We start from the raw sequence: 26,894 nt of genomic DNA, 5'->3' as shown, positions 1-26,894 counted from the left end.
AGAATGTGTATTTTGTTTCTGTGGAATGAAAGGTTTTATATATGTCATTTAACTCCATTTGACCTAAAGCATCGTTCAGTTGAAAAATATCCTTGTTGAAGTTTTGATTGGAAGATTTATCCATTTATTTGTCAGTGGAGTGTTAAAATCACTTATTATCAGTGTGTTACTGTTTATCTTTCTTGAAATCCTCCAAGATTTTCCTTCTATATTGGGGTGCTCTTATGTTGGGTGTATGTATGTTTATAAAGTTTATGTCTTCTTGTGGATTATTCCTTTGTATATTTTGAAGTGTCCGTCTGGGTGTCTTTTTATGGTCTTTGTATTGAAATCTATTTTGTCTGATATAAGTATTGCTACCCCAGCATTTTTTTCCCTTGTCCATTTCCTGGAATATTTTTTTCCATCACTTTTTTATTTTCAATCTGCGTAGGTCCTTTGTTCTCAGATGGATCTTTTGTAAGCAGCATATGTGTGGGTCATGTTTTGTTATCCATTCAACTCTCTTATGTCTTTTGATTGGGGTATTTAGTCCATTTACATTTAAGGTTATTATTGATGGATATTTATTCTTTTTTTTTTCCTTTTCACCTGTGTTCCTCTCTTTCTCACTTTTTTTCTTCATCTTCTTAAAGCAGCTCCCTTAGCACATCTTGAAGTGTTAGTTTGTTGGAATTGTATTCCTTTAGCCTTCTTTTGTCTGGGAAACTCCTTTCTTTGTCTTTCATTTTAATAGAGAACTTTGCTGCGTAGAGCAAACTTTTGTTTTATATTTTTTATTTTTATATTTTGAATATTTAAGTCATATTTATTCTATTACATTTGTCTCTCTTTTATCCCCTTTCCCCGCTCCACACATACCACCACCACCCCTGCTCCCACAGTCAATTCCCACTCTGTTGTCCATGTCCATGGATCAATTTTACATGTTCTATGTCTAGTCCCTTCCCCTTCTTTCCACCATTGACCTCTTTCCCCATGCCCTCTGGCCACTTTCAGTCTGATCCATGTTTCCATGCCACTGGTTTAATTTGTTCATTAGTTCATTTTTTCAATAGATTTTGCTTATACGTGAGATCATATGGTATTTGTTTTTCACCAACTGGCTTATTTCACTTAGCATAATATTCTCCAGTTCCTTCCATATTGTCACATAAGTAGGAGTTCCACCTTTCTTTCTTTTTTTCTATTTTTCTTTTTTAAATGTGGATTGATTTTATTTATTTTTTAATGTCAAAGACAATTATAAAATATTAAAAATTTAAAACCATTATAAAATCTCAGCAACTAAAACAATATGACACCAGCACAGAAATATTCAAGTAAATCAATGAAATATAATGACCATTCTAATAACAAACATACATATCTGTCTAACAATGTAAAGTATGATTAAGTTCATATTTGAAATCAATGGGTAAAATAAGGCTTATTCAACATATTAAGTTCATGGAACACTATTACTCGTTATAAAACAAATATAAAGCACTATTTCACACATTATACAAGAAATATAAAGGTAAGTTAAAAATCAATATTTAGAAACTCAGAAGTTTTAGGAGAAAATAAAAACTATTATTTTTTTACCCTGAAGTAAAATATTCAAACCAAGAAGCTATAAAGCAAAATATTGAAAATATGACTATATTAAACATTTAAGACTATATAGTAATATACATATTTTTAAAAAGTTAAAGGAAAGGTAATATAATAGGAAAGTATTTGCAACACATCTAAAAAAGGGTTAATATTTTTTTCTTTTTTATTCCAGGCAAAATTTCTACAAACGTTCAATGAAAAAAAGTTGGTGGGGGGTAGGCAGAGACAAATGTATTTGAAAAAATAAATTAAAAAAAATACAAAAAAGTCATTTAAAACTTTTTATATTAATAGAAATAGGCAAGAAATGTACAAAAACAGGTTTAGTTTCAAGAAACAATAAAGGAACAGTGAAAATAACACATCATTGTCACAATCAGATTAGTATGTATTAAAAATATTGGAAATATCAAATATTGGCACCTGGGAATTCCTTTCTGACCCGGGTATTCATAGACTTGTTTTCTTCATCTTAAAGCAGTCCCTTCACCACATTTTGCAATGCTGGTTTGGAGCAGATGTTTTCTTTTAGCCTTCTTTTGTCTGGGAAAATCCTTATTTCGCCTTCCATTTTAATTGAGAGCCTTGTTGGTAGAGCAGTCTTGGTTGCAGGCCTTTGCTGTTCATGACTTGGGATATTTCTTGTCATTCCCTTCTGGCTTGCAGTATTCCTGTTGAGAAGTCAGATACTAGCCATATCAGGGCTTCCTTATATGTTACTACCTCTTTCTCTCTTGCTTGCTTTAGGATTCTCTGTCTTTGATATTTGCTATTTTGATGATAATGTGTCTTGGAGTGGGCCTCATTGGATTCCTCTTGAATGGGACCGTCTATGCTTCCTGGACTTGTATGATTTTTTCTCTCCTCCAATTTGAGAAGTTTTCCATCATGACTTTTTTAAACAGGTTCTCTATCTCGTTCCTCTTCTTCTCCTTCCAGTATCCCTATTATACAGATCTTATTACATTTGATATTGTCCTGCATTTCCCTCAACCCCTCTTCATTATTTTTGAGTCTTTTTTCATTTTCTTTCTCTTTTTAGGAGTTTTTTTCTACCTTGTTCTCCAGCTCCTTGATTTGAACCTTTGCTTCATGAGCCTGCTTTTGTTTCCTTCTACTGTTTTCTTCAATTCAGAAACTATTCATCATTTCCTCTTGCCTCGTATTGAGTTTCTATGTCCTTTTTCATGCTGATGTAGTTTGCAATAAGTTCCTTAAAGTTTGTCCTTAGTTTTTGGTAATTCTCTTTGAGCTCACTGAGCTCACTTAGCTTCCTTAGAACCATTGTTTTGAACTCAATATCTGATGGTTTACTTGCCTCTATTTCATTTAGTTCACTCTGTGGGGATTCCTCCTTTCCCTTCCATTGGGGGGGTATTTCTTTTTCTTCCCATTATTTGTTAGACTCTTCCTTTTTGCTTCTGCCTCTTAAATTGATCAGTCTTCACTTTCTGACTTTGTGTTGTGAACATTTATGGTAGGAGACCACTTCTTTTTTTTTTCCCCTTTCTGGATCTTCCTCTGATGATGTCCACTCTTGACCCCATCTGACCTTAGGCAGTCTTTAAGAGACTTCCAGGAATCTACACTGTGTGTCTGTCTCCTTCAGTTTTCAATATAGTCACTCTGCCCTCAGTGTCCAATTTAAGCTCCACAGGGAGGAGCATATTCCCTCTAGTGTGTGGAATTATTTTGTTTTTTCATGATCCTGCCACTCAGGGGAGTAGTCTTCTTGAGAAAGATAGCTGTTGCCATATAGGGGAGGAGTCAGCACTGGGATCCCCCCAGCTACTCCCTCAGTTCTCTCCCCAGTTCCTCTACCTCCAGAGTCTCCTCATGTGTCTCTATAGAACTCTGTGTCCTCCTTAAGCAGGGACCTATTATCTGTGACTGCCGCTCCGTACTCAGCACCCTGGCCTGTGTTACACCAGGCAGAGATAGAGCCTCCTGGGTATGTGGATATCATGTCCTTTCATGCTGCTGACACTCAGGGGAGTTGTCTGTCTGAGCAAGATGTCTGCTGTTGTATGGGGGAGGAGTCAGCTCTGGGATTTCCCCGGCTACTCCCTTAGTTCTCTCTGCAACACCTCTGACTCCAGACTCTACCAAGTGCCTCTAGACCACTCTGCCTTCCCTTCAGCCAGGGATCAAATATCTGTGACTTCTGCTCCTCACTCAGCACCAGGGCCTCCAGAACACCGGGTGGGGGCAGAGCCTCTTTAGGGCAGGGATATTCTGTCCTTTCATGCTGTTGCCACTCAGGGGAATGGTCTGTCTAGCAAGATGGCAGCTGTGGAATTGGGGCTGTGTCAGCACCCGGATCCTGGCAGTCGCTTTCTCAGTTCTTTCCCCACAGCCTCCCTCCCCATTTTCCCCTCAGGCAGCTCCAGTACACTCTGCCTCTGCCTTTGCCAGGTCCCAGGGAAAGTGGCTGCCACTACAAATTTTTGTGATTAAATGGCTCTTTGCATCTCCCGCCTCCTGTTTCTGGCAGAGAGCATCCACATCCTTTTCTCAGCTGGGGTTGTCTGCATGCTTTTTGGGCTCTGGTGCTGTAGACTGCAGATCCCCACCTATAGCTTAGACCCGCGCTCATCTCAGGGGTATCCAACTGACTGTTTCAATATCCCTCTGGCACTGCCATCTGTTGGCACCCAGCCCACCTTCTGGAGCCTCTACCGCACTCCTTAGCAATTATTTTGCTCCTTAGCCAATTCCTCTGTCTGTCTGAGGTTCTAAGCCTCCTCTCTCGCTATTTTTCTATTGTTTTCCAGGTGATTTCTCCACAATTTAGTTGCAATTCCAGTTGGGTCCTGGGAGGAGGTCAGTGTGACTTCCACTCACTCCTCTGCCATCTTTAAGTCCCTTCAATGTGCATTTCTAAAGCAAGTTTTTGCTTGCTAACATAATCTGGGTAAGGTTTTCAGTTGAATGTTTTGATGAGAATCTTCCATTGATCTTCTGTAAATTTGGTGTGGCTTCACCTATGATTCATTGTGATTGGAGAGTTCTCTTTAGCTGCGATGGAAAGGTGAGGTCTCAACCTTCAATTGAGAAACAGCAACTCGGTGGTGAGGCTGATTTTATATCAACTGCATTTGTTCTTGATAAAGTGCCAAAGTGGCAAAGATTCAATTTTTACATACTAGCAAAAGTGTAGATAGCTTTCCCCCTCAGGAACACATTCATGCCTTTCTTTCCCCATAAGCATACATCTCCTAAACGCTTAAGTGACCCCATGAGATGTGCAACCTGTGGAGCAACAGGTGGCAACAGCTTGTCTCACACTAACCCCCTGAACCTGTTTCTAAGGCCCCTTTTCTATGACCTTCAGTGAGCCAAAGCAGCCCTCCTAGTTTCTTTCCCGTTGCTTCCTCTGTCCTAAGCCCTTCCTTGTTTCACTGTCTCCAGCTTTAGTAAACGTCCTCTCAAAAAAGTAAGCAGATTAAAATGGATAAAGTAAAGAAGAACGTATTGGACATATAACATTGAAAATGTGTTCAATTTAAAATTATACAGAACTGTAGGAGTTCTAATGTGATAAACAATTGTAGATGTGAATGGAATAAGTGAGCCGTGATAATTTTTCCTAAGCTTTTCTTTGCAGGTTCTTCATAAAATATTTAGTGATATGGAATTTCATATTTGTTAACTATCTTGAAATATCTGTGCATGAGCATTCTTTAAAATATTCTGGTTTCAGTCTTATAACTTAGCAGACTTCACTGTAGAAAGAATTGGTCAGGTATTGGCTTTAAAAAAGAGAGTCCTGTGTTTCTAATTTGAGGTTATAAGCACACCTAGAAGGACCTCACATGTACGATAGCTCTCTGCCACAGAGAAAACACACAAAGATAATTGACACCACATGGTATCTTGCCATTTTCATGATTCATAAAGGATACTTGGCCTTTTCAAATCAAGAATCCAGTCTCATTTGAAATTCTGGAAACACACATTTTTCCCATCATAATTTAAGGTAAATACTGTAAATGTTTGTAATGCAGAATTGAAGTAAGGCATCAGCAAACTTTTTCCAAATGTTTTTTTTTTCTTTTTTGACTGAAGGGTCATGTAAGCTGCAAGATGTTGGGTACTGATTCCCAGCTGGGTTTTGAAGTGGTGTACTTGGGAAAGATGAATGAAGCAATCATGTTTATATTTCAATTAATTAATGAGTGTGGGCTTTAAGCCTCCCACAGGATTCACTAGAGGAAAATTAAGCCTCATTCAAGACAACACTTTGCCCAAGAGAGGGAAAGACAATCTCAATTGTTTACTGATGACCAGTACTGTGTATGTCAAGAAGGAAGCAGATGGAGAAGGTGAAAGCAGTTTTCAAGTGCTCAACATCTCCTTACTGTAGTTTTAATGAAAGTGCAAGCTATTACACCCTCTTCCATAATATTATGCCTATCTTTGTTTCATTCTCTCTCACCAAAGAGCAGACATGAAGCAGGGAGTAAGCTTGTGGATGGCAAAACCATTCAAGTTCCATTTGCTTCCACCTCTTAGGTCCCAAACCAAGGCCCAATATATTTCTACCTGGTATAGCTCAGTGGCAGTGTACTGAGTGGTCAAGGACCTCAGAGGTTTAAGATCATCTTCATCACTGCTCAACGTCAGGTCATCCTCAAGCATTCTACAAAAAAAAGCAGAGTGTAGTTTACATTAGAAAATGTCTTTTCTAAATCATCCTTAGATCCATCTTGCAATGAAGACAAAATATTGAAGATACAATCTGATAGCTGCAATTCTGTTAAAGCTGCAGAGGGAATCAACTTTCTTTCAGCTAATAAGATATTTGAGCTCTTGTATCTATGTCATACTCTGCACAAGTCTTCCCTCTCTATCTTCTCCTGAATCAAGTGGAAAAAAGGACTATTTCAGCATCTGTAGATATGACTGGAGTCTATATATTTTTACTACTTAAATTATTATATATTATTATTTTTATTAATATATATTTATATATATTATATATTTTATTAATAATAAAAATTATTATATATTATAATAAATGTACTTATCAGTCTCTGTGGAGGTGGAATGTGACATTGGATATCTACAGAAAAAGATGCTTCAAGTCTCCCATGAAAGGGTAAGGGTATGATAACAGTCCCTAGCTCCAGAGATTGTGGCCAAAGCCTGCTAGGACTCTCTAGATGGCAGGCAAAAGGTCCAAAGAACTTTCACTACCTTTCAGTGTCTTCTGCATTGTGTCAGCTTAGTGGTCACAAAATATCTGGGCAAAAAATAACTAGTCACTAACTTTTTGATATATGACTGATTTCTTTCTGTAAAATTCTATCCAATAAATGTGAACTCATGATGTGGATAAGAAATCTTTCTCCCTAAGGCAAGATACCTTAAAAATATAGTGGACTGAATTTTTGTGATGAAATAGTATCTTCAAAATTGTTTATTGTGCACACAGAACCTTTTTTTCCTACAAGAATATGAATTCCAGTGTGACCTGCTCTTTGTACAAATTTGAGCTACAGAGGGAAGAATATTTATTATCTTAAAATTCCAGATACACAACCTTCACAGAGAAATTAGTGTTAATATTTTTATTTAATAAATACTACTTTAGACCTTGTCCCCAGTCTTTGAGTGGGAACTCTTTCTTTCTGGTCATAAAGGTCTTTATTTTCCTTGTGTGCATCTCTCCATGTGTAAATACAGGTAGGCAATGACTATGTTTTAATTTAAACCAAGTGTTTGGCAATTCCTATCATTTAGAGAATCCATTTCTGTGTCAGAGAAGGTGCTACTTATTTGACCAGCAACAAGTCATTTGGATCATATGAAAGTGATGCTGTTTTAGCCACAGTTTCTAAATGGAAATACCACAGCTTAGAGAGGCTGAAGAACTTGATCCTGATCACACAACTAGGAAAACATGGAACTCATACCATCTTCAGTTGGAACTTGAGAATATGTAATGTTTTTCTAGAGGATATAAATTATAAAGAATAATGTATTAAATAAATAAAATCAACAGCAAAAACAAAAAAAAGTATTGATATATTGGGATTCAACTCAATATATTTGGATTCAACTGCTGGCTAATCATATATTCTTATATCTTGGGTAAGTCATTTACTGTCTATGAGCCTCATCTGTGCCTGTCATCTGTTAAATAGGTTCATAATTAAACTCTTATTTGTGAAATGCTTTATGAAAACACAAAATTAATGCAGGGCATCATTGTTAATCTGGACGTATATCATCACAGTTAGAAATAATGTACATCATTAATATTATTAACAAGTAATCCCAAGCAAAGTCTTCAATGTGAGGCCATGGTACTCAGAGTGGTCTCATGGAGTCTCAAAGCTGGATCCAGAGATGGGTTCCTGGTCTTCAAGCTACTCTTCTTCTTGTAGAACTACCACAACCAGAACCAGAATGTGAAGAGCTGGAACTCATCTATTTTATTCTCCAATCAACCCTCTATGATTTTAAGATAGACATTAAAGACCCTCAATTGTACAATTCTGCAAATAGAAAGCCGATATACATAGTGATTTTCATTAAACATCCTGGTGTAACAAAGCTTGGTATAGATTTGGTTGTTAATAAAGGACAGTTTGATATATGTGTTGAAGTCCCAGTGAACTCAAGTCAAGAAAATAACTAGAAAGAAAAACTACCATTAGTTACCTCTAGAGGTGTTAGGCACTCATTTCCTTCCACTCTGTCCCTGACCTATTAAGTTTTATTATTGAATATACATGTACTTGTTTTTGTTCCCTTCCATAGTTAATGCTGAACATTATTCTAGGGGAAGTGTAAGACTATAAATGATTTTGGATTTAATTATTATAGCAGTACTATTCAAACCCATTGTAGTTAAGGTAGTCTCAGGAGAAAAATGGTAATCTCTTTTCAAGAGGTTATAATTGCATAGACAAATCCATGAACATACTAGATATCCCAAAATATGAAAAAAAAAGTTCATATAAATGTAGGCTTGTGTGTGCAATCTTAAAAAAGAGCCACAATACTTATTCTTCTACTTTTTTTTACAAATTTATTAATTTTATTAATTTTTTATAGATTCTCTGTTTTCTTTTTTTATTGTTCCAATACATTTGTCTCCGTTTACCTGTCACCACTCTCCCCTGCCCCAACCAGTCCCCAACTTCTTCCCTCAATCCCTCCACACTTTGGCTTAGCCCATGTGCCCTTCACACCTGTTCCTTGATCTGACCCTTCCCCTTACCTTCCCCGCTACCCCCTCCCTCCCTCCCTCCCTCCTGTACCTTAGGTTTCTTCTTTCTTTCAATGTTGCTGGTCATATTTTCCTTGCCTGCTTGCTTTGCTTATTAGGTTCCACTAATAGGTGAGATCATATGGTATTTGTCTTTCACCACTTGGCTTATTACGCTTTAATATAATGTTCTCCAGTTCCATCCATGCTGTCACAAAGGATAGTAGCTCTTTCTTTTTCCCTTTCTCCTTCCTTCTTTCCTTCCTTCCTTCCTTCCTTCCTTCCTTCCTTTCTTTCTTTCTTTCTTTCTCTTTCTTTCCTTCCTTCCTTCCTTCCTTCCTTCCTTCCTTCCTTCCTTCCTTCCTTCCTTCCTTCCTTCTTTCCTTTCTTTCTTTCTTTCTTTCTTTCTTTCTTTCTTTCTTTCTTTCTTTCTTTCTTTCTTTCATCTTACTTTTTGCTCTGCAGTATTCCATTGTGTAAATGTACCATGGTTTTTTGATCCATACATTTACTGATGAGCTCTTAGGTTTCTTCCAGCTCTTGGCTTTTGTAAATTGTGCTGCTATGAACATTGGGCTGCATAGATTCTTTTGAATAGCTGATTTCGGATTCTTAGGGCATAATCCAAGCAGTAGAATTGCTGGGTCAAAAGGCAGTTACATTCTTAGCTTTTTGAGGAAATTCCAAACTTTTCCACAGTAGCTGCACCAGTCTGCATTCCCACCAACACTGTACTCGGGTTCCTTTTTCTCAGCAACCTCACCAGCACCCACTGTTTGTTGATTTGTTTATGATGGCCATTCTGACCCTTGTAAAGAGATATCTCATGTAGTTTTAACTTGCATTTCTCTGATGGCTAGTGATAATGAGCATCATTTCATGTGTCTCTGGACCCTGTGTGTGTCGCCCTTGGAGAAGTGTCTGTTTAGGTCCTTTACCCACTTTTTAATTGGATTGTCTGTCTTCCTGGAGTGGAGTCATGTGAGTTCTTTATGTATTTTGTAGATCAAACCCCTGTCTCAAGTATCATTGGCAAATATATTTTCCCATACAGTTGGCCCCCATTTCATTTTGCTAATGTTTTATTTAGCTGTGCACTCCCAATTGTTTATGAAGTCTCAGTTGTTTATTTTTTTCCATTATGACCCTTGCTCTAGGGGACATATTGGTGAGGATATTGCTATGTAGGATATTTGAGAGTTTCCTGCTTAAGTTCTCCTCTAGGATTCTATGGTGTTGCTGCTTATATGTAAGGTATTTATCCATCTTGAGTTTATCTTTGTGTATGGTGTAAGTTGGTGGTCGAATTTCAATATTTTGCATGTGGCTGTCCAGCTGTCCCAATGTCATTTGTTGAAGAGGCTCTTTTTATTCCATCTTATTCTTCTGCACCCTTTGATGAATATTAATTGACTATAGAGATGGATTTATTTCTGGGCTCTCTATTCTGTTCCCTTGATCTATGTATCTATTCTTGTGACAGTAACAGACTGTCTTGATTACAGTGGCCTTGTAATATAGTTTGATGTCATGTACTGTGATCTCTCCTACTTTGTTTTTCTTTCTCAAAATTGCTGCGGATATTCAGGGTCACTTATGGTTCCATATAAATTTTTGAAATGTTTGTTATATGTATGTGAAATATATCCTTGGTATTTAAATAGGGATTGCATTGAATCTATAAATTGATTTGGATAGTATGGACATTTTGATTACATTAATTCTTCTAATCCATGAACACGGTATATGCTTCCATTTATTTGCATCTTCCTTAATTTCTTTCTTCAGTGTGGAATAGTTTTCTGCGTACAGGTGTTTTACTTCCTTGGTTAAATTTATTCCTAGGTACTTTATTTTTCTTGTTGTTATAGCAAAGGGGATTTTTTCTTCCTGAATTCTACTTCTGATATTCATTGTTGGTGTACAAAAATGCCTTTGATATCTAAATATTGACTTTGTATCCTGATGTTTTGCCAAGTTCATTTATTAGGTCAAATAGTCTTTTGTTGGAGTATATGGGGTTTTCTATATACACTATCGTGTCATCTGCAAACAATGATATTTTTACTTCATTCTTTCCAATTTGGATGTTTTTTATATCTTTTCTTGTCTTATCACTGTGGCTAGGACTTCAAATACTATATTGAATAGAAGTGGTGAAAGTGGAAATCCTTGTCTTGCTCCTGATCATAGTGGGAAAGGTTTTAGTTTATGCCCACTGAGTATGAGTTTGTCTGTCAGTTTTTCTTAAATAGACTTTATTATGGTGAGGCATGCCCCCTTTATTCCCTTTTGCTGAGTGTTTTCATCATAAATAGGTGCTGTGCCCTATCAAATGCTTTTTCGGCATCTATTGAGATGATCATGTGATTTTTTACTTTATTTTTGTTTATGTGATATATCATGTTTATTGATTTGTGAATATAGAACCATCCTTGCATCCCTAGGATCAATCACACTTGATCATGGTTAGTATTCTTTTTAATGTGTTGCTGGATGTGCTTTGCCAATACTTTGATGAGGATTTTAGCATCTATGTTCATGAGTGATATTGCCCTGTAGTTTTCTTTCTTGATTGTGTCTTTATCTGGTTTTGGGATTAGAATGTTGCTGTCTTCATAAAAAGAGTTTAGGAGTCTTCCCTCATCTTGTATTTTTTGGGGGATAATCTGAGAACAAGGTTTAGCTCTTTCTTAAATGTTTTGTAAAATTGTCCTGTGAAACCGTCTGGCCCAGGAGTTTTTTTCTGCCAGGAGTTTTTTTTATTACTCTTTCAATTTCCCCAGCTGTTAACAGCCTGTTCAGGCTTTTGCTTCTTCTTCATTCACTGTTGGAAGATTGTATTTTCCTATAAATTTGTGCATTTCATTGATGTTTTCATATTTCTTGGCATATAATTGTTCATAGTAATTTCTTACAATCTTTTGCATTTCTCTGGTGTCAGCTCTCATTTTTCCTCTTTAATTTATAATATTATTTATTTGGGTCCTCTACCTTTTTTCTTGATGAGTCTGCTTAAAGGCTTGTCAATTTTCTTTATCTTTTCAAAGAACCAGCTCCTGGATTTGTTGCTCCTTTTAATTCTTCTTTTAGTCTCTATGTCATTTAATTCTGCTCTGATCTTGATTATTTCTTTTATTTTTCTTACTCTGGGCTTTGTTGTTGTTTCTCCCATTACTGATACTGAAGGGTTAGGTCATTTATTTGAAATCTTTCTATCTTTCCTAGGTAAGCCTGTATTGCTATGAACTTCCCTGTCAGGACTGACTTCTCTCTGTCCCATAGGTTTTAGACTGTTGTGTGTTCATTTGTTTCCAGAGACTTTAAATGTATTCTTTGATCTCATTATCGACACATTCATTGTTTAATAGCATGCTATTCACTCTCCATGAGTTTGAATATTTTTTAGTTTTTTTCCTTGAGGTTGGTTTCCAGTTTCAAGAGCTTGTTGTCTGAGAAAAGGCTTATTATGATTTCGATTTTCCTCAATTTGTTGAAGCTTGTTTTGTGTCCGATCATGTGGTCTATCTTTGAAAATGTTCCATGTGCATTTGAAAAGAATGTGTATTTTGGTTCTTTGGAATGAAAGGTTTTATATATGCCATTTAACTCCATTTGATCTAAAGCATCGCTCAGCTGAAAAATATCCTTGTTGAAGTTTTGATTGGAAGATCTATCCATTTTTGTCAGTGGGGTGTTAAAATCACCTGCTATCACTGTGTTACTGTTTATATCTTTCTTGAAGTCCTCCAAGATTTGTCTTATATATTGGGGTGCTCCTATATTGGGTGCATATACGTTTACAATGTTTATTTATGTCTTCTTTATGGAATCTTTCTTTGTGTATTATGATGTGTCCTTCTGGTTGTCTTTTTATAGGCTTTGTTTTGAAGTCTCTTTTGTCTGATATAAGTATTGCTACCCCTGCTTTTTTTTTTTCCTGTCACTTTGCTTGGATTTTTTTTTTTTCATCCCTTTACTTTGAATCTGTGTAGATCGTTTGTTCTGAGGCGGGTCTCTTACAGGAAGCATATGTGTGTGTCATGTTTTCTTATCCACTCAGCTTCCCTATGTATTTTGATTGGGGCATTTAATCCATTTACATTAAATATTATTATTGAAAGGTATTTTTTTTTCATTTTGTATCTGTGTTCTCTTTCTTACTCTTTTCCTTCATCTTCTTAAATCAGTCCCTTCAGCATATCTTGTAGTGCTTTTTGGTGGAAATGTATTCTTTTAAGCTTTTTTGTCTGGGAAACTCCTTATTCCACCTTCCATTTTAACTGAGAGCCTTGCTGGGTAGTGTAGTCTTGGCTCCAATCCCTTGCTTTTCAGTACTTCAAATATTTCTTGCCCCTCCCTTCTGGCTTGTACTGTTTCTGTTAATAAGTAAGCTTCTTGCTGTATCAAGGTTCCCTTGTGTATTTCTACCTCTTTCTCTCTTGCTGCCTTTAGGATTCTCTGTTTGTCTTTGATATTTGTCATTTTGATTGTGGTGTGTCTTGGAGTTGGACTCCTTGTGTTCCTCTTGAATGGGACTGTCCTTCCTGGACTTGGGTGACCTTTTTCTCTCCTCCATTTAAGAAAGTTTTCCAGCATCACTTTTTCAAATAGGTTCTCTATCCCTTCCTCCTCTTCTTCTCCTACTGATATCCCTATTATATGGATAGTATTATGTTTCAGGTTGTCCTGCATTTCCCTAAATGCCTCTTCATTCTTTTTTAGTCTTTTTTTCATTTTCTTGATCTTTCTGGGAACTTTTTTCTATCTTGCTATCCAGCTCACTGATTAGATCGTCTGCTTCATGGAGTCTGCTTTTAATTACTTCTACTGCATTCTTCTATTCAGAAATTGTATTCTTTATATCCTCTGGCCTCTTATTGATGTTTGCTATGTCTTTTTTTATGGTGATATAGTTTGCAATAAGTTTTTCATAGTTTCCCTCTGATTTTTAGTAATTCTCTTTCAGCTCGCTGAGCTTCTTTAGAACTGTTGTTTTGAACTCAATATCTGATAATTTACTTGACTCTATTTCATTTAGTTCTCTTTTTAGGGACTCCTCCTATCTCTTGGTTGGGGGTGTTTCTTTTTCTCCTATTAGTGACTCTTCTTTTTTGCTTCTGCTTCTTAAATTGATCTGTCTTGACTTCCTGACTTTGTGGTGTGAACTTCTATCATCGGAGACCACTTTCTTTTTTTTTTTTTTTTTCTTCCTGGATCTGCCTCTGATGATGTCAGCTCTTGACCCCCGTTTGACCTTAGACAGTCTTTAAGAGTCTTCCCGGAAGCTACTGCATGTGTCTGTCACCTCCAGTTGTCAATCTAGTCACTCTGCTCTCAGCAGTCAGGGCCCGGCCGAATTCATTCTAAGGGTGGGGTATTTTGTGTCCTTTCATGCTTCTTCCACTCAGGGGAGTGGTCTGCCTGAGCAAGATGTCTGCTACTGTATGGGTGCAGTGTCAGCACTGGGATTCTTCTGGCTATTCCCTCAGTTCTCTCCCCAACACCTCTGTCACCAGACTGTCCGCAAGCATCTCTAGACCACTCTGCATCCCCTTTATCCAGGGATCTACTATCTGTGATTGCTTGTCTGTACTCAACAGTCAGGCTTGTCCAACACCAGGCCCCAGCCTCCTAGGGTCAGGGCTATTGTGTGCTTTCACGCTGGTGCCACTTAGGAGAGTGGTCTGCCTAAGCAACATGGCAGATGCAGAATGGGTGCTGAGTCAACACAAGAACCACTCTGGCCACTTTCTCAGTCCTCTCTGCAAAGCCTCCTTCCCCATTCTCTCCTCAGGTGTCTCTATTCCACTCTGCCCTCACCTCTGACAGAGCCCAGGGTAGTAGCTGCCACTACAAATTTTTGCTTTGACCCTTTAAATGACTCCTTGATTCTCCAGCCACCTGTCTCTGTCAGAGAGCCCCCTGCAGCTTTTCACACCTTGCTGTTATCTGTGTGCTTTTTGAGCTCCGGTGCTTTAGGCTAGAGATCCCCACTTATGGTTTAGACCCTTCTCTTCTCAGGATGGTCCAACTGGCCATTGTAATATCACTCTGATGCTACCACCCGTGAACACCTAGTGCACATTCTCGAGCCTCTACCGAACTCCTTACCAGTTAGACTGTGTCAAAGATGATTCCTCTGTCTGTCTGAGGTTTCAAGGCTCCTCTCTTGCTATTGTTCAGTTGTTTTTTATAGATGATTTCTCCACAATTTAGTTTTCACTCCATATTGGTCCTGAGAGGAGGTCAGTGTGACTTTCACTTACTCGTACTCTGTCATCTTGAATCTCTGAATACCTATTCTTCTACTTTTAAATTATATGAAAACAGAACAAAGTAGATGTCCTGAGAGAGTTGAGGTATTTTTTCAGGACCTAATCATCCACAATGTCTTTGTGTGAGAACTCTCTGCTTTTATTTTTACTATCATTTATAATTTCTATAGTATTGAGAAGTAAAATATTTCAGAAAACTGTGTCAACAAAACTAATTCCTTGCCATAAAGAGATGATCCTATAAAAGCTCCTATTAAAAAAAATTGGGGCAGATGAGATAGAATAAACAAAAAGAAAACTATAGGCATTGGAGAAGGGAGAGTTTTTTCCCTGGATCTTCTTTATCTCTAGCTCTCTAGGTCTCAAGTTGCAACTGGTGTCCTCAGAGGGCTCTTTCCACTGGGAAATCCTAGGGATGAAGTGACAGGCCCATGTGACTTTAACCATAAACCTTGCTACTTCACATAGTAGAACACTTAGGTTATTTTGAAGAGGAAAAAATAGAAGGATGAAAACATTAGCACAGAAGTTTCTATGGAAATAAAGCCTTCAGTTGCAGCAGCAAGGTTTTAAGAGAAAAGGCTTGAGAGCCAGGCAGACCTGAGTTTGAATACAGGATTTTCTAATAGGTATGCTCTCTTGAACTAGATAATAAAACTTTTTGAATCTCAATTTTCACACATGTTAAAATGTACAATAGTAGCTATTTTGGGTAATTTTTGGAAGGATTATAAAAATAAAGTTCATATAAACTGTTTAGGAGTAAATACATGCAGCTGCTGTTTTCTTATTGGTTATTATTGCTATTATTGTTATCATTATTATTACCCAAGAAATGGTGCTATAGAGGTTGAAACAATAATTTTTAAAGGGCTGTGGTGGTGACTCAAAGACCAGCAGAGGTATCATGTAACAAATATCATTGGAAGCCCCTGACCAGATGAAGAGAGATTCTGAGGTCCTTAAAGGGTTTTGAAAGTTTCAGGGCTTGAATTTATTCTTATACCAAGGCCTAAACCCATCATGACTGTTTTGACTCTCTTGAGATCCTCTTAGAGCACTTAAAATATCCTGAAGTTTTGCCCTGGATGGTGTGGCTCAGTGGATTGAGTGCTGGCCTACAAGCCAAAGTGTCACTAGTTTGATTCCCAGTTGGGGTGCATGTCTGGGTTGCTGGTCAGGTCTCCAGTTGGGGACATGTGAGAGGCAACCACACATCTATGTTTCTCTCCCTCTCATTCTCCCTCCCATCCCTTCTCTCTAAAAATAAATAAAATCTTTAAAAAATACCCCAAAGTTTTAAAAGCGTGTTGTAAGAGGAAACACAGAGACAATTTCAAGTGAGAATTGCAAAAAAAAAAAAAAAAAAAAAAAAAAGAGAGAGAGAGAGAATGTCCTAATGTTCTACTACTTATAAACATGGAGCTATCTGCAGATTCAGAGAAATAGGCTAAGGGTGGCTCCCACTGGAAGTTGTGCTTACCTTGTGTACCTTGTCTTTTGGCCAGTTACTCTTAGGAGGTAGTTCCAATACATAGCTGGTTCTGACCTTTGTATATAAGACTGGGTTTCAGACGCTGTTAGTTGATCCAGAACCTTTGCTCAGAAGCAACCTTCAGAACCATGAATGTTTAGGCTGCAAGTCTACACAGTGCTTTTTTGTGAATTACAAAATGATGGCCTTCTGGGCAGATAAGTTATCAGGTGCGCCACTTGATACTGGCTGGATTTGAGATTCCAGGTATCTATGAAAATAACTGCAATATAGGTGACTGATACTCAGATCAACCCTGGATCTTAAAGTTGGAAGTACCTGTGTTATCTATTTCACCTTGTCACCTAATAGCTGAAACATCCCCCACATATAGCCATAAGCCATTGTCTGATGGATAGAAGGCAGTACATTTATATTGTTCAGTAACATTAATTGTTAGAAAGTTCTGCCAGTTGGGAATTTTCCTGTGCTTTATTGTAGCTTTCATGTGGAAGTCTAAGCCTTGTTTTTTATAATCTACTCTGGGAAGATAGACATCGAATGCTGTTGGAGATATAGACAGTGCTTCTATCATTGTGCAGGTGAGGTTGTTTCACTCACGTTTTAGGCTCTAAATAAAAAATTAGGAGCCATAGCTTCTGTCTTAATTATTTTGGGGTCTTCAGGAGACTCATTTAAATTATCATTTTCTTCATAAGTAGCCAGAGCTGATGACAATCACAGTAAGTTTTTATGGCTCCAGTTGAATAACAAACCTGAGCTGGGCTGAGCACTTTAGTTTGTGGAATTCCTCAAGGCTTGTGCCTTCTCATCACACAGTGTCTTACTGTTGGCTCTCTTCTAGAATAGTAACTTAGCTCTATTGACTCCTTAAAGAGCACATCATCTTCATAAATGAGGCTAGGAGGAATGAAACATGACGGGTTTAGAATTACTCAGGGAGTTACATATTTTCTTACCTAGTGCTTTGTGTTCTCTGCAGCATTGAATCATTTGTTGGTAGTAAGTCAGGTGATGAGGAAGAGGTGGTGATACTTTTCAAAGCATTCATTCTGTTTCCCTGAAGTAAATATAGGCAGGCTTTTTCTCAGGAGGAGCTACATTTCCTTTTCTCAAGTTTTTAACTGAAAAGTCTGATTCCATGATCACCCACCTTGGATCATGAAAAATTCCAATCTGAGGGGTGTGGCAGTGACAAACAGTCTGAAGATCTAGACTGTATTCTGTAGGAATAAACTTCCAAGATCTAACGGGTACTTACCTAGATCTAGAGGGTCTAGCTAAGTACCACCCAGTGGTCCTTCAGCCTGGTCAAAACTAGATTGTGTGCCTTGCCATAGATGTGCATACCAGAGAAGGAGTGTCTTCTGTAGCCGATGGCTGTCTAGAGGTTTCAGAAATGGGGATATCATAAGGTTACTTTGATTAATTAGTGAAAGAATTTGGAGTTCCTTTAGTCTAGGAATCATCAAACTGAGGCCCTCAGACTAAATAAGTTCTCCCTCTCTGTTCTTGAACTGCCTGTGAGCTAAGAATGATTTAAATGTCTGAAAAAATGCTCAAAGAATATATTTCAAAACATGTGAAAAATATATGGTATTCAAATTTCATTATCCATGAAGTTGTATTGGAACACAGGCATGCCCATAATTTACATATTGGTTATGTTTTTGTGCTACAATGGTTGAGTTCAGTAGTTGTAACAGAATATATGGCCCAGAAAGCCTGAAATATTTACTATCTTAGTCTTTATATAAAAATGTTTGCCAACCCCTGCTGCTTTAAGCCAATCAATGGCTTTTGAATTCTCTTAAACTCAAGAATACTCTCCCTACCAGATGAAAACTTATAAGGAATCCCAAAATAAAAAAAAGAGATAAAATCAGTGGTGTGTTGGCATTTTTTCTTTTTTGTTTGTTTTGTTTCTTTTGTCACAACCAGGTTAGGAGGGACCTGTGGAGTGCCCCAGGGATTAGAGAAACAGAATGTGAAAAACCCCATTAAGACAAGTAGTATGATTTGGAGGTAATTGTGGCTCCATAGATATTGCATATGATTTAGTTAGAAAACCTGAATTTAAGTAACTCAACCTCTCTGGATGTCAGTTCACTCCTGTGTGCAATGGGAAAAAAATGATATCTATTTCAGAGATTTGAGAAATTGCAAATTATATATATATATATATATATATATATATATATATATATATATATATATATATGCATATATATGCCAGAGTGGTGAGTACATAAAGGCAACAGTAGGGAAAAAAAGAAGAAAAGACTAAATACACTTTATGTAGAGTCAGTGTGGTATATATGGATTTATACCTATATTGCATACATAAAAGAAAAATAATAGTAGGAACCTTGGTGTATATGTCTGTTGACTTGTATCAAACTGTCACCTCTTCAACATTGGACTTCCTTAGAATAGATCACATAAATTCAGCACAATACCAATTTTCTGCTCCACAGTCATTATTTTTAATTAGATTTTTGTTTTCTTGGTATATTTCTCTGGGTTATGTAATATTTTCCCAATGTGGAAACTCAAGTTATCATGCAAAGGACAAGCTGCCTAATAGAATTCAGATGGCTTTCAAGAATATTACATATACTAAAAGACTATTGATCATTTCTCAGTTATATATGTGTGTGTGTGTGTGTGTGTGTGTGTGTGTGTGTGTGTGTGAAAACATCTAAGAGTGGATTTCCCAAGACCATACCCCAGCAGACCAACTTGAACTGAAAACAAGTGTTGGGATAATTCCAAAGGGAAAAGAATCTTTTGCCTTAAAAAAATACTAAGCATGAACCTTGATAATTGATATTGCATACTTCAGTAGCATTGTGCAAGAATCTTCAATGAATTTCCTTTGAGTCACAGTGAGCAATAGGGAAAATCATACAAGTAGAGTAATAAGGATTTATTCAAGACCATTTACTAGGCCTGATATTTGTGGATGAAATAATATTGCAGCACTTAAGAGCATGGGTTTTGAAATTTGGCTGTGCTGAATTTAAGCTCCAAGTTTAAAACTTTCTAAGTGTGGGTTTTGGCAAGTCACTTCGCTTATCATACCTTCAGTTTTCTAATCTGTAAAATGAAGCCAATAACAGTGCCTATTTTAAAAGTTTGGTGTGATGATTAAATGAGAATTGGTATATAAAATCATTGGTAAGCACTCAATAATACTGCTGCTATCATTATTATATGCCATGACTGTGCTTGACCCTGGAGAAGCACATATGAGCATGATGTAGTCCCTTTCCCTAACAAGCTTGAATTTTAGCAAGGATAAAGACTTCATAAAAGGTCCTGGATGGTGTTGCTAAGTAGATTGAGTGCTGGCTTGTGAACCAAAGGGGTGCAATTTCAATTTCCAGTCAGGGCACATGCCTGGGTTAAGGCCAGGCCTCCATTGGGGGTGTTCAAGAGGCAACCACACATTGATGATTATTTCCCTCTCTTTCTCCCTCCCTTCCCATCTCTCTAAAAATAAAGAAATAAAATCTTTAATTAAAAAAGACTTTATAAACAAACATTCACAACCCGATGTTGTAAATTCAATGTTAGAAGCCTGCAAGAAGAGACTCAAAGAAAAAATGTCTACGTTTACTTGAGGAGTCTGATGATGGATAACCAGAACCAGTGACTTTTGATCAATGTCTTCAAGGCAGAATTAACTGCCAGGAGAAAAAGAAAGAAAAGATATGCATGAGGAGAACAAACAGAGATACCAAAATACTTAAGGTTTCAGTAAAGGCAGGATGCTTGGTCTGGCTGGAATATACTATCTGTAGGCAGTAGTGAAAGGTGATGAGTCTAAGGAGACAGGATAGGGTGGGATTGGGTATTCTTTTTCTAAAGAATAATGGGAATGGAAACAATCAAAATTCTTAAGCAGTGGATGGACATGAAGAGTGAGAGGTAGAGCCCTCTGGGAGCAAAGACTATAGATTGACTGGAGAAAGGGGGTAGAAAGAAAACTGGTTAAACCACCACCATATTTAGTCCAGGTAACAGAGGCTAGTGGTCTGGGTCAGGGTATAAAATAGTCAAGATGGATAAAAGAAGGGACCAGATTCTAGAAACATGTCAGAATTAGAATGAGCTAAATTGGGACATTGATGATACTGATATCCAAGGTCTTCTTAGCCTGTCTGAGGGCACTGAATTTATATTACAAATTCTGCCACACTCCAAAATATACACACACTCCTCCACATGAGGCTGCCTACCATATTGATCAATGTCTCTTCATTATCCCATGGCTCTGAGAACCTTTGCTATCTGGCAGAAGGAGTGTCTCTAGTGTCCCACCTTTCTCTCTGAAGAAAGACATGGTTAGCTCCATTCCCAAGTGGTGATGAAAGGCAGATTTCTTGCCACGAAACCTTCTTTTGGTGGTTGTCCCTTTCAGCCTTCTTTCAGGTTCTTAGAGTAATCACAGTTAATTAGAGAGAAAAAAAACCCTTGTGGTTACCTCCAAAATACCTCCCAATAATAGAGGGTACTTCATTACTTATCTCTTTACATCAGCTCCTCATTGTTAAAGAAGTAAGGAACTCCTTTATTGAACTGGTCCATTAATCTCTATCTAAGAAAACACTTCAAAACAACTGAAATTTTAAGTTCATTTTATTGAACTGTAACTCATGCCCGCTGAAGCCATTGTGCCTTACATTAAACTCAATGGGGGCAAGAACCCATTTTTAGCTAGGTCTGAGGCACTGCAAATTCTCAGCCACTGATAACATAGCACTTGATCTTGGAATGCTTTAAACTGTTTCTGAAACCCATTTCTAGAGAAAAGTTTTGGAGAAAGGTTGTTTACCTGAATTGACAAAGCAGATAGGATTTCTTTTATGCTAATGCATAAAGAATTCACATATTGTTTCAGATTGTATAGACAGAATAGTCAAAACTGATTATTTAGGTCCAACTAATACATTCACAACAAATGTTGCCCAGTTGTTTATGAAAACTTTACCTGATTTATATGTATAACCCTCTCTGTTGCATCAAAATGACCCCTCACCACCACCACACATGCATTTTGTTTTGAGTAGAAGGTGGAATGTCTTATAACCCATATTGACAATGTTTCATCCTTATAAAATCCTAGAGTTGGAAAAACTATTTGGGGCACATATAACCCAGGACCCCTGTGAGCATTCCATCAGGTGAACATGGGTACCACCTGTCATGTACACACATACCAGACAAGGCAATGCCAAAACCAAGGCCTAAGTGATTCAGCTGGTAAAGATACAGCAATTTACTTTTTGATTCAGACAGTTCAGTGCATACATAATGGAAGGAAGGAAGTTGGACAAATCTTCCCCTGATCCTTGTCCCACACACCAAAAAAAAAAAAAAAAAAAAAAAAGATGACACCGAAACAAAAGGGACCTGATGACTGCAGAGCAAGTTGTGAGATATTCTGTTATTGAGGATCCCATTCTAGATTTCATTTAAGGGATTTTATAAGTTGCAGGTATATTCTTCACTGAGCAGGACAGAACATTCTATACTTTATCAGAACCTGGAAGGTAATGGAAAATTATCTTATGGTTCCTTTCCAGAGGAGAAAGTGATGCATGTGAAATGGCCTTGAAGTTCATATAAAAAAGTTTCTTGTCCTTTCCTGATCTGGAAAGATCACTTGACATTCTGCCAAGACTCAAATAAGCTGTGGTTCAAGCCTCAGTCTAAATGGCTTGTTTGGATACATGCTGGGTATCCAGGTTGCAATGGCAGAGGTGTTCCCCTAAACCACCAGACATTCTAGTCAGTTGATAACTATTTTCCAGATTCTGGTGCCATGCTGAACATATGCATTTATTAATGTTTTATGTCAAATGTGCTGACCATATGTAAGTTCTAACAAAGTCTAAGAGTATTCTTATAATATGTAAAACAGTAGCTAATGAACTTGTTTACCTGCTAAGATTGATGAATGTTAGCTAAGCTAGCTATAACCTGAGTCCAAAGACACACTTATGTAAGAACTAACCAATGTTCAGAGTCCTCGGAGACCAGTAGCTTTCTTTGCAAAGCCAACTGACTTTCATGTGGTTTCTGAGCATAGTGCAGGGCTCACTGTAGGGACTGAGATTGCTCTGTAGTTGTACAGGTCCAGGTTCAAACTCTCACTATCTGTGGCATCTTGGATCAAATCCTTTGAACTTCTGGTATCTAAGTGAAAGAGGGACCACCTTATAAGATTGCTGTAATCATTAAATAAAATAACCCACTTCAAGTTCCTAGTGCATAGGAATCACCCAATCTTTATCATCTATTGGGATTTTTGGCTCAAGATATTTCGATCTGAATTATCTTGAACACATCACACACCACTCTATCTGGAAACAAAGAAAACTAGAGAAATGTGTTCTCACGTTAAAGCAAAAGTTGCATAAAGAAAGGAAATAATTGTACCTTTGCCATAAATAGCTTTTGCATGCCACAAGAAGAATAATTATTTTTTGAGTACAAAGATAATTTGCATAATTATTTCAACTTTTTCAAATATTGAAAATTCAAATTTACATAACATGCAACTGAACTGCATATCATAAAATATTAATTTACCAAATTCCAAGGATGCATAAACAGTTTGATACTGAGAAATCTATTTGTAAAAGACATCATGTCACCAACAAATAAAATGAAAAAAATATGATCATCTTAATAAAAATATACTGGATAATATTTCTTATTCATTTTTGAACAACACTGTTAAATAACTAGGTAGAGAAGGATACATCCTTTCTGGATAAGAAATATATAACAGAAAACTGTCCATCTAAATGTATGTCTTAGTATGTTGAAAGGTTAGATCAATGTTTAAACATATATTTTAAAACAAAAATGAAATCACAGATGACTGCGCTTCAAGTGTTTTCAAATATCTGTAATAATGTTGGATAACATGGCAGCCAAGTAGGTGGGAGCCTATTCCACTTGCTCTTGCACCCATCTCAGATACTTAGCTGATATTCTGAAAAACAAAGTGAACAGTCAACAGCATCTGAACAAATGTGAAGTTTGGAAGCCAAAGAATACAGAGGACACTTCCAAATGGGCAGTAAAGAGGTTTTACAGGTGGACTGGGAATGTCCTTAGGAGTGGCACCAGCGGCTGTGGTTCCTGCATCCATGGAGATCCTAATGGCTGCCTCCGATCCCCCGGTGGGGAATCCCCAGACCCTGGCAGGGAGTGACATAGATATGCAAAGTAGTTGGGGAGAACCAGGCAATGCGCGCGCGCACACACACACCCCCACCCACCCCGTGGCATACCCATAGCTGTGGCAGCAGACGTCAGTCAGATGAGTGAGATACTGTCTGCACCTGGATCTGGTGGAGGAGGAGGATTATGGCTGGCCATGACTGTGAAAGATTCTTGGCTTTTCAGAGAGATGGAATTTGTGGAAAGCCGGACAGTGACTCAGTGCTGCAGTGGGAGCGCCCAGAGAGACTTTAAAAAGGGGAGCCGAGATGTGCTGGGCAGGGATCCCAGGCATGCAGCTGTCCTGCTAACAAGAACGGAGGATTGCGAGCATGATTTGTTCCCACTCAGTACAGCTGGGCAGATTAATCAAAGAGGTGCAAAGATAGCTAGTTTCTCAGCCTCAGCCTGGCACAGTGGCACACAGTGGAGAGTTTGGGCTGCAGTGTCCTATGAGAGTGGTGGGCTGGGGACTGTGCATCTGAGATTATTTGAGGCCAGACTGGGCCCCCTTTCTTGGTGGAGCATCTGGGAATGGAAAGTTGAGCCCAGCCCCCTCCTCCTGCCAGAGCAGGGGAAGGTCTGCGAAGCGGTCTGGGCAGGCTTAACAACTTTTCAGGGGACATTTCTGCAAGAGTAAGACAACAACATGAACGACTTAAAGAGCCAATTTTGAACTCCTAACAGGAAGACAAAATACACTGGGTCGTATGGCCATATTACACTGAGGCCATCAAAGCAGGAAGTTCAGAAAGTGTGCAGCAAGGAGGCTCCAAGGCTCCTCCCAGCCTTGGCTTGCACACAGAGATGCTGTCTACACTAAGCAGGAGAGAACTGACAGTCTTACACAGATTGCCCCCCCACATGAAATGGACAGCTATTTAATCAGAAACTATACATTATTGGATATAAACCAGGACAGGCTAAGACGGGAGGTGTAGGGGGATAGGGAACACACCCACAATTTTCCAGAAGACAAGAAGACGGAACAGTGCCTCCTAGGGGAGACACAGAGGCCCCACCCTCTTGATCTCAACCGAAGCTCCCTCTAGAAGCAGGTGAAGGAGATGCAGGTGGTCTTGCCATAAATTGGATGACCCTCCCCGGGACTTTGAGCTGATAAAAAATGGAGACAACAGCACTCGAACAACAATTTAAAAAAAAACAATAAAACAAAACAAAACCAGATGTGCATCCAGAAAGACGAGTCAGAAGGTGAACACCAACAGCTGAGACAAATTTTACCTCGCTCTTCCTCAGAACTTGTGTTTTTTTCTCCTTTTTCTCCCTTTCACATAGGCTTTTAATATTTTTTCTTTAGCCTCAATTGTATTCCAAATAACTCACTACTCTTGGTATTTTATTTTTATTCTTCATATATATATTTTTATATATATATTTCAAATCCACATAGTACCCTTCCCTAGTCTTACTCCATTTTGCCTTCTTCCCGACCTTTATTATTATTGTTGTAAACTTTATTTTCTCCTACACTATGCCATGTTACCATTCCTTACTCTTACTATTTCTCCTCTATCCATCCTCACAAAAGTATTCTTCCTTCCTTAAGTCAACTCACATTCTTTCCCCCCTCTTATAACAATCTTCTTTCTTTTCCATCTTTATAAGTTGTGCCTAGTTGGGAGAGGATATCATGATTATTTCTGTTCTTCTCCAATGGAATTCTTATATGTTCACTATTTGTTTGGATTTTAAATCCCATAGGATACTGTCTGCCTGTGTAACTCTGTTTTGCCCTCTGCCTACACTTGATCAGTTGAGTAAGAAATTTTTATTTTAATTTTATCCCTTTATTAACATGTATTCTATTCCTTACCATATTAGTTTTCCTCTCTCATCTTCTCAAAATCATTTTTAATTACTGTACACATCTCATATTTGCTTTTCTTTTGTGTATTCTTATTCCCTTTTCAACTTTATTAATCTTCCCTCAGCTGTCATTATTATTGACCCTGCTGTGTTTTTTCTGCAATTTTTTCCCTATTGGTTCAATACTTTTTAATTTGACTTCAAACTTCATAGTATATTCTTCCCTTCTTTTAATCCATTTTTCCACTGTCCTTTCCTGTTTTATTTACATTTAAATGTTATTCTTTCCCTTTCTTCACTTTCTTTCTATTCATCACTCTTATTAGTCCTACTCCCTCGTCGCACTCAAAATCATTTTCCCTCTTTTCGTCATCTCATATACCCTCTTTCTTGTAATATTATGTTCTTATTATGCCTCCAAGTTTATTTATTTTTGATAAATTGCTATTGATTTTGCTGATATGGAAGGTGGGTATTTTTGCTGACATGGGTTGGGTTTTCTGGGTAGTAGTGCTTTGTTAACCAGCACCTGTACAACAGCATACAAAACATGGCAGGAGTTGTGGCTTTTATTAAGCCAGCTGGAGGGAAGTATGCAGCAGAGAGTATGCACCAATGAATGAACCACCAACAAGCAAAGCCCAAGTACAACAAGAGAGCCCACATAAACTGAATAAAAGACAGCTCTAGAGCAGCCAGGTCAGGAGATCAAAGAGACTGCACCATTGAGTCCCACAGAACTCCCAGCACAGAATTCCTCCCCATGAAGACAAGTTGGCAAAACAGAACAACCTGAGATGCAGAAAGAAACAAAAAGAATCACCTAAAATGGGGAGACAAAAAAAAGAACCCCCAATTGAAAGGAAGAATACCAAGAAAAAGCTAAATGAAATTAAAGCAAGCAATCTATCAAATACAGAATTCACAAAAAATGGTTATAACGATGCTCAAGGAACTCAATGAAAACTACAAGGAACAGAGTGTGAATAACAGCAGCATGAAAAAATAAATAGAAACTATGAAAAGAGCCAGGAAGAAATAAAGAATACAATATCTGAAATGAAAAATACATTAGAAAGAATTAAAAGAAGGCTGGATGAAACAGAGGACTAAGTGAGCTGGAAGACAAGGTAGAAAGATATATCAAGGCAGAACAACAAAATGAAAAAAAAAAGACTCAAAATGAACAAGAATAGCCTAAGGGAACTCTGCAACAACATTAAATGTAACAACA

General features: G+C 37.7%; 1 protein-coding gene across 1 annotated transcript in view; it reads right to left on the bottom strand.

The window, feature by feature from the left end:
- Positions 1-26,894, bottom strand: part of AFF2 (ALF transcription elongation factor 2) — a 640,196-nt gene that overhangs the window by 240,325 nt on the left and 372,977 nt on the right. The window contains exon 7 of the mRNA XM_054587889.1: positions 6,145-6,241. Coding sequence (XP_054443864.1) covers positions 6,145-6,241 — 97 coding nt within the window. The remainder of the gene's footprint in view (positions 1-6,144; positions 6,242-26,894) is intronic.

The sequence above is a fragment of the Pteronotus mesoamericanus genome, unplaced genomic scaffold, assembly GCF_021234165.1.
Source record: "Pteronotus mesoamericanus isolate MK-2021 breed Mesoamerican mustached bat unplaced genomic scaffold, CSHL_Meso_final scaffold_12, whole genome shotgun sequence".
Lineage (NCBI taxonomy): Eukaryota > Metazoa > Chordata > Mammalia > Chiroptera > Mormoopidae > Pteronotus > Pteronotus mesoamericanus.
The sequence above is the reverse complement of the archived record's forward strand: the minus strand, read 5'-3'. Positions and strand labels throughout refer to the sequence as shown.